Here is a 14,236-nt window from a genome sequence, read left to right as displayed (position 1 = left end):
GTACAGTTTATTTTCGTAACTTCTGGGAGAAAAAAGCAGCTAATCTAAGCTTGTATTTATGCAAGTTACATTTTATTTGTTTTGAATGAATAAATGTTAACTTTTGTCTTAAGTTTGCCTTTGTGTGATCACAATATCATGTTATCTTATACGAATCGGTTGAATCGATTTTGAATCGAATCGTGACCCTAAGAAATCGGAATTGAAACGAATCGTGGGCCACCCATAGATTCACATCCCTACTCAGATATATACTAATATGTGCAGTATCAAATCCTCCTATTTGAGGAGTAAAAAAACAAATATTTGACATATTTCCTCAGAATTTCACAAGGTCAAAAACTTTTTCCAAATGCAGATTAAAGCATATGAAAGAATCACATAAGATAAGATACACGTGTTTACACTGTGTGTCATCACAATAATTGGGTTCTTCCTGCGCCACTGCCCTCGGTTTTAATCTCGTCAGATGAGCTGCATGTGCTGCACACACACACACACACACACACACACACACACACACACACACACACCCAGCGCTGCAGCCTGACAGTGTTTGCTCTGCCAAAACAAACCTCCAAAAACGACATAGCCTCATAACAGCAGGCAGTTTACTACTACAGCTACAGAAGAGAGACCTTCACCGCCGACCGTTTCCCAAACGCAATCTGCGGTCGACCATTAATACCCAGAGGGGAGGAGGAACCACAGAGACAGATAGGCGCACTCAACCGGCTGAAAGACGCACAGATAAGCAGACGAAGAAGAAAAACAGACATCAGTCATTTCATGGATTAGTTTCAAAATGAGTTCAACTGGAAATCAATCTGTTACATAAGTCACACACACATGATTTAAGTGGCAACTTTTAAAAAACAAAAAAATGCAATTGTTTCCATTTTTCTACTTCACTTTATAACAGAGCCCTAATGCTGACACAGCGTCTTTCCTGTGTTTAAATTCACCACTTCCAGTCAGACTGAAGACATGGAGTCATTTATCACACATTATCACTGAGCTGCTGTTTTTTTTTACGCTGACACCGGAGAAATGACGAAAAAGAATAATAAAAAAAAAAGATAATATTAATCATTGACACATGGCTACTTATCTTATGATTATCAGAGTCTTATGCTTTAAGAAATAAAACTATTTTAACGTATGGAATTGGATTTTTGTCAATATTTTGACACGTTGCGTTTGTGCTCCCTCACTCGTTCTTTGCGCTGTGGTTTTTAATTCTGACCATGGACGGGCCTTAGGAAGCTGCCTGCTGATTGGCTACTGAGTTTTGGCACAACAGCTCAATGGACCTGAAGTAGTCACAGGCTTAGAGTCGTTAAATGTTTCCTCGTCAAAGTACCTAACGTTTTTCAGATTATAAACCATAGATACTTTCAATCATTCTGTTCCAGATGGACAAGCCCGCGACAAACTCCGGTACTTCCAGTACTTCCGAAAACTCGTTAGCCAATCAGCAGGCAGCTTCCTAAGGCCCGCCCATGGTCAGAATAGCAAACAAAAAACCACGTTACAAGGAACAAATCGTGGAGCGCAAACACAAAAGATTCGGAGTAAACAAAATTCCGATCATTGCAAACAAAAAGTGTATTTTCAAATAAATAAAATACACTTCTTGAATGATTAAATCCATATCTTATTTGCAATTTGTGCTTAATTTTTGTTTCAGTTCATAAAGTGTTGTTTTTTTTGTGACACAAATGGATATCGACACATACTTGCACACTGTTTATGCTTAATAAAGAGCTGCGTCATAAGTGTATGAGGAAACTGGCACATTATTTTTACTTGATGGGTCGAAAAATATTGCGTTCATTTTAATGATTAATGTCAAATTTTGAAGAGGTTAGCTCATGTTCCGAGTCAGAATTGTGAAAGGGCTCATTTTGGTCCTCCAAACATCTGTCTTTCAATATTATTGTGATATCGTAATCATTACAGCACACCTGAGCAGACAGACTGGTATCTTGACATTTGCAGACGAGCTGCGACACGTTATTTATTGGGAATCACTGATTAACACGCTAACACTTGCTCCTTTATTCCTCTTCTGCTGTAAAAGGGATTGTGGGTCAAGGCTGAAGGTCTGAGGCTTCCAGACAGTCTGAGGTGGAAGATTAAGTCAAGAATGAGTGGATTTATGCTCAGAGGTTGCAGCACCGGTTTATGAATTGTTGACTTAAAAAAAATATCAAAAATGTGTCCAAAGAAAAAACTAGAGATACAAGAGAAGAAGCAGCATTCATGTTTTAGTTGTTTACAAATTCAATTATTATACAGTACTAGGCCAGATTAGATGTGTTGTTTTGTTGCTGTGATGACTAACCGTATAATTATTTCTCAACCACTTCATTGGAACTCCACCAGAGAACACAGGAAACAGGTATGCAGTTATAAAATAACAATAAAAACTGATTCAACAGGTTAATATATCAAGTATTCACTGTGAACAACCTGGCTCTGTTACAACTGGAGAGGAAGTTTAGGCAAAACTTATGTTTGTCCTACTATTTTGTGTCGAGAAACATCTGAAATGTCACAAACTGAATGTTGTCACTCACGCGTGTGACATGTTTATTCTGACATGTCTGAAATCGTCTGACATTGATCGCGACAAATATCCATATTGATTGTTTTTATTGTAAAAAAAATTAAAAAATGCCTGTAGTCACGTCATCCAACCCCAGTCAGTATCGGTATCAGTCATTATCGGTATCAGTCAGTATCGGTATCGGTCCGATACTGGTCAAAATCACTGATAACATCACATATCGGACATAAAAATGTAAAATACAATCCCAAAAAATCCTATATATATATATATCGCATGCTTCACTAAGTACAGACTGGAAATCAGGTAAAAAGCTCTTTCGCTGAGTCATGTTTGGCCTGTTTCATTCTTCTTTTGACGCGAACAACCAATGTGTTACTCAGCTGGAGAAGTATGTCTTTGAAAATGACTCAGCACAAACGTGTTGTTGTTAACAGCTTCATAATTCATAAATGTTTCTAAACCGCACTAATATCGGTAGACGTTCGAGTTTGATATCGGTATTGGAAAGCAAAAAAAAAAAAAGTGGTATGTCCCATCCCTAGATAGAAAACTACAATGTCTACTATTAAATGGCTCAAATCAAAGCGATATATAAACACAAGTTGATTAACAACTGCCTACACCTGTGTGCAGGTTGATATTATTATTATTATTATTACATGACATGAATGAATCATACTGGGGTTATTTCTCCATGGCAGCGGACAAGAGAGTGGCAGTGTTTGCATACCAGAGGAAATCAGCCATACATTAAAGGACTCATGTCATATTTGTCACACTTGTTTTCCTCTTAAACTCTGGGGGGAAAATCAAACAACCGGGAACAAGGAAACAACACGAGCTCCACTGCGTTTTCAGTCTTTTGTGGAACTTCAACAAACCAGAGCAACAACAACAACAACAACAACAACAACAACAACAACAACAACAACAGGACAGCCACATCTCTGCATTCAGGAGGAAACAGTTGGTTTCAGCCGCAGGACAAGTGGAAAAGTCCGCTTACCTGCTCTGCGCGGTCACCTGTGGCGGGGGAAGCCATGTTGGAGCTGCTGCTCCACTTCACAGGTAAAATCTGAGCACCGGCGCCGAGGAGCACACACACGGGCTGGTAATAATCCACGCACACACTGCTGCGAAGTGGTGAGAGGTGGAGACATTTGTTGACAACTTCTCTGTCTAAATGTCTGAGGGACGCGTTTGTCTTTAGGCTCCAGCAGCAGCAGCAGGAACAGTGAGTAGTATAGTTGTTGTAATCCGGCTCCGGAGTCCGGACTCTCACAGCGCGGGGAGAGCGTTGGTCTGTCCCGGGTGGAAAGTTCAGGTGGAGCGATGGAAGTAGTGTCCAGCAGCCGCTGCTGCAGCCCCGCAGCGACTCACTGAGGAAACACCGGTCAACACTAGGTGGCAGCATGGTCCCAATCATCCTGCACACCCACACAGTGAGGTCTATTTGTTTGTTTCATGGAAATAAAACATAATCATTTGTTTTGACCCCCATTTGTTTAGGGAAGTTAAAAATACTAAACAAAAATCAGCATGAATTATGAGGGGGGGGGGGGGGGGGAGTCAACATTATTACAAAAAAGTCAGACTTCGAAAAAAGTCAGCGTTCTGAGGAAAAAGTCAGAATTCTGAGGAAAAAAAGTAAGACTTGTGAGGAAATAAGTCAGAATTATGAGGAAAAAGTCAGAATTATGAGGAAAAAGTCAGAATTATGAGGAGAAAATCAGAGTTCTGAGGAAAAAAGTCAGAATTATGAGGAAAAAAAGTAAGACTTATGAGAAAAAAAGTCAGAATTATGAGGGGAAAAAATGCAGATTTCTGACTTTAACCTCAATTGTTTAGTGTCCCTAATACTCTTCTGTATTGTTTTAAGCAGGGCATGTCCGTCAATATAAATAAAGTGCTGATATGATTTGCTTTTACAGAAGTGAAAAATACGACATGAAAAACAGCATGAATTCTGAGAATTGGTGGCCCACCATTGAATATCAAGTTATTTCTGGGGTTTTTCCCCTTCACCTGCCGCTTCCTGACCAGACTCAGAGCTCAGGGGCCCCCTATAGTCATTAGAGTTTGAGAGCCCCGTCTTATAGTATTTTCCATTTATTCCTCTGGTGGAATATGACCGATCAGTTAATGTCATGTATTTGTATAGTTGTAACACACGAGGGCAGTGTTGACTCGAACAGAAAATACAATTTCAGCTCAAAGATCTACTCTTAACTGTACTCTGCACTGTCAGTTTACAAAATCTCATAAACTTGTTGGATTATTAAATATTCTTCACTCAGTCGCACTACTGTTCATCCAGTGATGATGTTGTATTTAAAGCGTACACATGAGACTGCAGCTGTTTGGATGAGACTGCACTTGATATTGTTTGGACAGAACATCAAGGAGAAGGGAAATATCATGCACCTCATCCTATCAATTTGTTTTATGCAGACAGACGGGAGACAAGCAGGCCCTGTGGAATTATCCGTCTTGGGCGATCCAATCTGGAGCGAATCGCTTAAAGGCGTCAGTGCAAACAAGATCCCAGTTTCTTCTCTGCCAAATACAACACTTAAAGACGGGGAGAGTGACCTTTTAGTTTTCTTTAGTGGGAACAAATCAGTTTTACTTTAGTATTGTGTATACTTCTTGTGTGGTTTGTGGAAGTAAATGCAATTACAAAGTAAAATTTAGTATGGTTGCTCTGCTCTGCTCTGCTCTCCCCCCCCCCCCATTTTAGCAAATGGTATTTGAAATACTTCATTTCCTTGTTACCTTTATATTAAAATGAGACCTTCCTAATCCTGTGAGCACCCACAAGCTATCCAGCAATCCATAGCCACCATTTAAATGATTGTTTATGCAGAAAAAGTGTAATACAATCATTCAGCTAAATATCTTAAGTTACATTTACAGCACAAAAGGCGATATACACGGCTCAGAATCTTCAGCTGGAACTGCTAAAAGAGGATGATTCACTCTCGCCGTCGTGGCCAAGGAAGTCTCGTCTGTCCAGCTCACCCCCGAACTGTGCTGCAGCATTTCAGCGGGAAGATGAGTTTAACAGAACCTCATTGTCTCACATGACTCATACCTCAGCAATGTTTGTCACTCCGAAAGCCAATGCATGGCAGATCTTCCCCTTGTTGTGGACCGTTTACGAAAGGATACGGCACAAGAAGTGAACTCGCTTGTGTTTTAATCGCAAGACACCAGGAACGAAAACAAAACAACAAAACATCGAACTACAGCAGGTTTAAGTTGGTGGCGTCGGTTCATTCCATTTATTGGAGGTCGGCGTACATTTTGTCGATCTGTGGCTGGAAGAGAGTTTTGAGCTCAGCCCTCTTGGCCTTGAGTGTGGGAGTTAACAGGCCGTTCTCAATGGTGAACTGTTCCGGGTGGAGGTAGACCTCTTTCACCTGTGTCGGGGACAAAAGAGAGAGACATTAGGTTCAGACAGTCCTGCAGTATTCAAGATGCCAGATAAATAAACACCTGGTTATTTAATTGGTTAGATGAGGATTTTGTTTCCATCGCTTTACTGGACGTTGGAACATTAGAGATGGAAATTTCAAAACAAAACTCTGCACACTGTCCAACTTGCAACTTGATAAAATTACTACAAGGCTTCAGTACTAGCTGCAATAAATGTATCAGTGCAAGTTGCATCCTATCTCTTACTGGACAAAGATTAAACAAGTAAAACAAAATGTACATAAATGAACAAAAAAGTGTTTAAAAGTAGCATATGTGCAAACACATTTCTTTAAGATGCTTACTTTTACCACTAGAGGGGGGAACCGAGCACGGTTCAGAATTAGATCTAGTTATCTTTGCACACACACCAGTTAAGTGATGGTGAATTTGACCTCTGCATTTAATCCCATCCATTACACACCGGAAGTGGACCCGGCCTGGTCCCATCCCAGGATTTGAACCCAGTTACAAGCCCAAATCTTCTCCTTTTGACCAGGGGACACCCATATAAAGTCACTTACAAGTAAATTTGCCTTAGCTGACCGTTTTAAGTCATCCAGGCCAGGTTTTCAACCAACAATATTCACGTTGGATCTCAGATTATGAGATTGCCTCTGCACGACAAAAAGTTTAATTTCCCCCCAAGAAGTCACTGACTTTTGAAGAGATTTTTTAGCAAGTCTCACATTTCTATAAGGAAAGCATGGAGAACCAGCACTTGCACAACATTGTGTTTACTTTAGATTTTAACTGCACCATTACCAATAATTGCAAGTTTTCCTGATAATCTGACTTGTTTTTGTTACCTGCTCAAAGGACTTGAGGCCTGCTTCTTTGCCGAGTTTCGTCATGTCTAAGAGAATGGCCTTCTTAATTTCCTGTGGGGAGAGAGAGGTCGGTGTTAAAAAAATTTCTTAAAGTTAGATTTGCACATCAGATTACGGATTTTACAGCATGCATGTGCAACTTTTCTTCCTTAAATGTTAAAGATTGTTTTCTGCACGTATTTCTGTGGTGCTGTAAAAAAAAAAAAAAAGTGGGTGTGAAGACACACTCCTATCGTGTGCCGTTTTAGTGACTCCCATGTGTCCGTTTGTTGTTGTAAATGACAGACGTTGGCCAAAACAAGACTGAAACATTACTGAGCGTTTGCAGATGTCTTCAATGGAGCCTTGGCAGCCAAGATTTTTGGCTAAATCCGGCAGGATGTCAGGATCGGGGACCACAACGGCAACCAGGCAGGACTAGAGTCGGAAAGAGGACTCATCGTCACATTATGTTCTATATGTTCACAGGAAACAAATGCTGCAATTTGGGTTTAAACGTACCTGTAGACTGTCTCCATGCACAAATACTTGGGCCACTGGTCCACTGCGTACATACACGTTCTCAATCTTCTCTGGTGCGATATACTCGCCTTGAGCCAGCTTAAAGATATTCTTCTTACGGTCAATAATCCTCAAAACGCCGCTCTGTCAACAGAAAGAACGTATTCATCACTAAAAACTCACCATAAGGAAAAATATCTTGTCAACTTTTTAAACACTTTTTGGTTCCATTGGATCATTTGTCCAAGCATTGAACTGTAATATAAACACCAGAGAACAGCTTGTCTTGCATTATTCAAGAATTAATTGCTTGGCTCATTTACTCACACACACACAAAACAAATATTAGCTTTTCTTACAGGAAGCCATTTTCCAATGTCTCCCGTGTGCAGCCAGCCGTCTTCATCCAAGGCCTCTGCAGTTTTCTCTGGGTCTTTTAAATATCCCTTGAACACATTTAAACCTTTGACACAGACCTGAAAAGAAAACCAAGGGACAAACTGAAATTAAATGTGTTGCTTTTATGTATTGTATTTTTTTTTTTTTTTTTTTTTTTGTGCGCCGTTAAGGTCCATTGTGAACATCTGGATTCAGAGTGACTTGCATTTCCATCAGATCTTGTTAAATACTTAGAAACCAGAGTGGATCCAGAGATTAAGTTTCCCTGTGAGAGCTGCATGTGCATCCAGCATTAAAGTGCAAACAGGAATAAATGGTAAGTGTGCACAATCTTGACAGGCATTTGCCGAAAATGTATACAAACGTAAGGTTATAATGTTGCATTAAAAACCAAATGTCACCCTTAACCTACTTAAGTGTATTCCTATTTTCACTGTATACGAGCAAACCTTGCAGTAATAACTTACTTCTCCTTCACCATTTGAAGCAAAGTAGTTCATTTCCTCCACATCCACCAACTTCACAATATTACAAGGCAGCGGCACACCAACATGTCCTGTGGAAAAACAGTTTCTGGTCACTATTATTCTCTTCTGCAAGACGATAGCGAGGCCATCTATGATGTATGGTTTGGTGACAGAGGTGCGGTCAAAAAGACAGGAGGTGGAGCTGGAGGTGTCAAAGCTGAAGATGTTGGGAGTGAGAAATGTGCATATTTAGGAGAGAGCAAAAGGTTGAAAGGTTTGGAAAATGAAGAAAGAGAGGCAAGATTGAGATGGTCTTGGGCACATGTAGAGGATGGATAGTGAATATACTGGACAAAGGATGTTGAAGATGGAGCTGCCAGGCAGGAGGAAAAGAGGAAGACCACAGAAGGTTCATAGATGTTGTGGAAGAAGACATGAGGACAGTTTGTGTAACAGGAGGACATGAAGGATAGAGTGATATGAAGACCGATGATCTGCTGTGGCGACCCCTAAAGTTGCCCTGCTCAGGTGTTTTGGAGCAGGGCAACATCTAAGACATACAGGGCAGGGGTTCCCCAGGACCAGGATTGGGGAAACACCGATTTAAAATCATATAAAGTAAGTCAGTGTCCAGTTCTAGCTCGTATTAAGAAACCAAGCCTAACATCAGGTTGCCTCTGAACCACATACCTGAAGTGCCATCGCCCGGCATGGTGAAGGTGCAGCCGGCTGTGCACTCCGTCTGCCCATATCCCTCAAAGATCTGGCGCCAGTCAAATGAAAGCAGAGAGTATAAGAGCAGTGTGACCAGGTCACCATGACAACATCACGTAAACAGCACCAGATGGATGCCGTTGCACAAGCCATTACTGTATCAGTGTGGATTTCCTGCAGATCTCCCACTTCACCACGGTTTAAAACCGTCAAAACGTGAGGCTGATCAGAAACAAGCCAACGTCAGCCTTAACTGACAACTTTGAAAAACATTTTCTTAAGTGTGATTCAAGGTTAACATATTTCTCCGGTCAATAAACATTAAATTAAGAAAAATCTGAGACACAATGGAACAACATATTTTTGTTTTCGTTTTACCTGACAGCCTAGAGCAGCCCTAAGGAAGTTGAGAACGGAGGGCGATATGGGAGCAGCTCCAGTCACCATGATCCGCACACGTCCACCCAGAGACGCCTGCAGGTGATATACAGTATGTAAACTTTGTACAACAGCAACCTTAAGCTGTCTTTCCTATAATCATTGAACCCATTTGGTTCATTTCAGTGAGTCAGGAACATGGCACGTGAAACAATCACATGACAGGACACAATAAAGGGACCTTAAAGACATTATACATGTCAAATATCTACCAAAAATGTACAAATTATCAGTCATTTTATGTCTTAATACATTGAATTTCTTCCATATTCCACCTTTATGCCGATTTACCTCATATACACATTTGCAGACACCTGCATTCAATTGAACAGATACCTGAACTTTGCTGAAGATGAGTTTGTCCCATATGCTGTTGTTCCTAATGATTCCCTCCTTGACTTCTGCAAATTTCCTCTCCACAGCAAAGTTCAGAAGCCATTTCTTGAACGGCGATGAAGCTCCACTCTGGACCTAGTAAATAAGTAAATAAAACAAAAACAAGGGTTGCTGCAAAAGTTGCTGCATTTACAATGAAGAAACTGGACTTTTTCCAAGTCAATGGATTAAGCAGAATGAGTGGGGAAGTTGCGTCTACCAACTTTGTCATAGACACGGTTGAGAAGGCGAGGAACAACTGGGAAAATGGTGGGCTGCAGGGATTTCATGTCATCTGGCAGCAGTCTGATGTCACCCTGGAAGAATCCCACCCTTGCCCCATGACCGTACATCACAGTCTGAAAGACCAGAGAAAAAAAGATTAAGAAAGAAAAAACGTTTTTATTTGGATTCAAGATTTGTTGCCATGTGTAATTCCTCTATAGGCCTGTGTGGGGAGGTTGAGTGCAGCCATAGACACCAAGGGACGCTCTGACCTCCCATTTATAGATAAAGTCACACATTTATGAATCAAATCATGTTCTCACCTGTACAACTCTCTCAAACATATGCGCCAAAGGCAGAAATGAAATGCTGACATCCTCAGTCGATGGAATAATCGACGTCTGAGGGGGGGGGGGGAAACGCAGACCATCATTAACAACAGTTTACATTAAAAAAAAAAATGGTACCAATTGTAACTGGACCACTATTATGTGTTGGTACCTCAAAGCTTCTGACAACACCTGCAGCATCAGAGACCACATTCTGGTGAGTCAGCATTGCTCCTTTGGGGTTTCCTGAAAAAAACAAGACACGTATGACATCAGCATAATATACGCAAGTAAAAAATTGGGAAATCAAAGTTATTATAATTAAAGGTTGTGCCTCATGAAAAAGGTTTAATATGTTTATGATAGGTGTTGCATGGGAATTATAATACACTTATTCATTATAGTATATATTAACCTATAAAAGTGATCACCTGTGGTGCCACTGGTGAAGCAAACAACACTGAGGTCCTCTGGTTTTGGTGGCTGTTGGGACATAAAATCAGCACATTACAGTAGTATGCAGCTTATGTCTTTAAAATCATAACAAATATAAGACACTTACAATTGGCGTTTGAAGATTACTTTTCCCCACAGCCTGGAAATAAAAAAATAAAAAAACCACACACAATGTTTGTGCTTCAGCCAGTGAGCAATGATTAGGAGACAACGTTGTGTTGAGCATGTTTTACCTCCACATCCTCCATGGACATAACGTCCACCCCAGCTTTGGAGCCTCTGTCGACCAACTCCGAGTCAAAAGCGTCCATGACGATGATGGTTTTGAGAACGGGACTCAGACCTTGTTCCCGGTTCTGCAGCAGCGTTTCCACTTTCTTCTGATTGTCGCAGAGCACTGTGGAGATCTCGGCTGAAAGTAGAACATTTGAAACAAATCTCAACACAATTTATGCCGTGATAAACAGTGGCCACATGGTGCAAATGTCAACACTGTAGTGAAAGAGTAGAAAGAAAAGAAAAAAAACTCTATAAAAATACAGCTAAGCATTCATCCGACTTGTAAAGTCCAGAAGTGCTCGTGTAATCAGACTGAGGGTGGAGGTGTGATAAACAAGTGACAAGAGATTAGAAAACACTTGAGACAAAAACCCTGCAGGGGAGCAGCAAATTACTGGACACAGATAAATAAATCAGCATTAAAAGTGCAGCGAGAGGCTCCAATTACCTTGGTCGATAATGAACACAAGAGCCTCAGGACCCAAGGTGTCGTACAAGGGGACCACTACCATGGAGTACGTGTAACAGGCCAGCTCGCCGATAATCCACTGCAAGGCACCCATGACACAGCAACATTACATCCTGGTCATATACAGCAAAGAAACTATTTACAATGAAAGAACACACACAAGAAATGACTTACTTCAGGTCTGTTCTGCGCAAAGATGCCAATGAACGTGTCCGTGTTCGGCTTCAGGCCTTGATGAAGGAGCCCTGACCCCAGGTTCGCCGCTCTATCAGTGACCTTCATTGAAGAGGTGGACGAGAGAATAATACAAAAAAAAAGGTCAGCTTTAATTCATAAAAGTCAATTTTAACCATGTTTTAAACCAGTGTTTTGAGGAGTTTTTAACCTGCTTGTACCGCAGCCACTGGTACGGCCTTCCTGGCTTCCTGTAGCCCAAGCATTGTCCATTACCTGCAAATGGGACAAGGATTCAACATCCAACTATGTGTATTCAAATAGTTCTCTAGCGGTCTTTATCACATTTCCACCATACAGTTACTGTGCTGTAAAATACCAAAAAATCTAATCTGTGCACCATTAAAATGCTGTGAATGGCAGCGATTGAGTGCATCAACTAATGCTAACAACAGAAGGACTATCTAAAGCTATTAGTGCATTTACATATACAACCAATAGCAAAAAGATAATCTGAGGCTAATTTAGATTACTACTACGTTCAAATTCAAAATACCGAGGTCTTTTAGGTTTCGTTTTCTGACGTAACTGGCAACCCGTGGTTGCTCGGCAGCTGAGACTCTACTGACTGCAATGATTGGTAGACGGCGGTAGGTGGCGCCACATGCCAAAACACGATTTCAAAACATAATTTGCAGTCTGCAAAAGATTTTTTTAAATGCAAATATTTTGGCTGTATTGTTGTTGTTGGTGAGTTCAGTTTGTTATATGAACATTATTCCTGAGTCTCTGTGACATATTAAGAGGATTTTATGGTTGCTTTAGATTTATTACATAATGCACCTTTAAATGTATCATATAAAGACATTATTTTCAAAACTATTAGGCATTAGGTGGTGATGGGCTGTATCCACTGCCAAAAGCTAATAACAATTTGAATGCGTTTCCGATTGGTCCATTTACTCGAATTATCATTCAATTTGAACAAGCATGGAGGGTTTTAAAAGGGTGTACACGTAGATGTAATCACCTGACACTTTCAGCCCCCTCTGAAAAACCTCATAGAGGGTCGTGGCGTCATCATAGAAGCACGAGATCAGGTTGTTGTTGTCCTCAAGCAAAGCGGTCTTTCTTGCTCCATCCTGAGGACATCAAGCACTTTGCTTATTAACCGTTAAATCAAACGCCCAAACACCCATATATCATCATATAAACATCTTTAAAACAGCTTTACACTCTTTACCTTGACCCCAATAGTTTGGTGCTTGAGGTCAACAGACGTGTGGATAGGACTGGGCCGCGTGTTGAGGTAAAACAGGACAGCAGCCGCCAGGGCGAACAGGGAGAAGATGACCGGGGTCGGCAGAGGGGAGAACAGCACCTGGGAGAGGACGTCCATGGTGCCAAGTCTGCTGCACACAGACACACGTCGAATGATTCACTTATACCACAAAATATAAAAGTCCTATTATGCAATTCGGAGCCGTTTGGCACTCCCGCGAAGTCGTCTCCACCATAACCCCAGGTCAAAGTCAACTTGACTTGTGCAACAACATCTAAAGCCATTGCTAATCACTCAAAGATAGGTCTGACCAATAGTGCAGAACAATAACTCTGTACACAGGGATATCGCAGCTTTATTGGTTTATTGATATTTGATTTACGTACACTTGCAAAGGTGGTGCAAATGTAAATTGATTCTGCATCAGAACACGTTTACAAATGTGACCGTTTTTCCTTCAGAAGCATTAATCAAGTCATCCTCTGCAACATGTGTTGAATTGTTGACTGTATTATGTCCATTAATGGTGTTTATAGAGGATGTAAAGGTCAGTATAATGACCATTGAAGCTCAGGGCAGTGTATAATGTCAATATTTTGGCTGCTGTGTTGCTATATTTTTAAAAAACCCATTAAAAAATAGTTTATTCGACTCAACCCAGCTGTTGTATAACAATCCAAATGGCTGTGGTTCCTACCTGCAGTTGGTTCTCAGGTGTTCCTCTCAGTAAACAGGCAGATGCGTGTGCTGGTGTGTGCACAGCAGATCGTCCTCTGCTGCTCTGAAGTGTGATACACAGAGCGAAAGCCCATAAAAAAAAAAAAAAAAACACAGTCTGATAGAGTCAAAGAAACCCTTGAACCTTGACCGTCATCACTTCCACTGATAAAAAACAATCCTAGCTGTAAAATATTCTAATATTAACATTTACTGTACACCGATACCCTGCCAAAAATGGACAAATCTTAACTTTTTATTTCATACAATTGTGTGAGGTTTTGTTACAGGAGGAGGTCAAAATGCTGCAGCTGATCAAAGGTTTAATATCAAATATCTAAAAAAAAAAAAAAAATTGGAATATTTTTCAAGATACCTGGAATATGCACAGGTTAAATAACCACCAAGTAAAACCAAGTTGACCCCAGTTTCACAGAGATATAGTCTCAGCTTAACTGTAAGTCAAACTCAAAATGGCGTCCAAGTTCATCTGCTGCACATAACTGTCAGTAAATTGTCTATGATCCAT

The 14,236-nt window shown here is 40.7% G+C and overlaps 1 protein-coding gene across 1 annotated transcript; it reads right to left on the bottom strand.

The window, feature by feature from the left end:
* Window positions 1-5,859: 5,859 nt before the first annotated feature.
* On the bottom strand, window positions 5,860-13,107 carry acsl5 (acyl-CoA synthetase long chain family member 5; the record flags this gene model as incomplete). Its single annotated transcript, XM_083904382.1, has 20 exons — window positions 5,860-5,997; window positions 6,862-6,933; window positions 7,198-7,299; window positions 7,384-7,527; window positions 7,743-7,859; window positions 8,250-8,338; window positions 8,940-9,012; window positions 9,342-9,437; window positions 9,738-9,872; window positions 10,001-10,135; window positions 10,325-10,402; window positions 10,503-10,576; window positions 10,762-10,813; window positions 10,893-10,925; window positions 11,020-11,198; window positions 11,514-11,613; window positions 11,709-11,810; window positions 11,920-11,984; window positions 12,739-12,850; window positions 12,952-13,107. The coding sequence occupies 20 exons, from the start codon at window positions 13,105-13,107 to the stop codon at window positions 5,860-5,862; spliced, it is 2,052 nt and encodes a 683-aa protein (XP_083760508.1).
* Window positions 13,108-14,236: the final 1,129 nt, after the last annotated feature.

The sequence above is a fragment of the Microchirus variegatus genome (assembly GCF_963457635.1).
Source record: "Microchirus variegatus genome assembly, chromosome: 17".
Lineage (NCBI taxonomy): Eukaryota > Metazoa > Chordata > Actinopteri > Pleuronectiformes > Soleidae > Microchirus > Microchirus variegatus.
The sequence above is the reverse complement of the archived record's forward strand: the minus strand, read 5'-3'. Positions and strand labels throughout refer to the sequence as shown.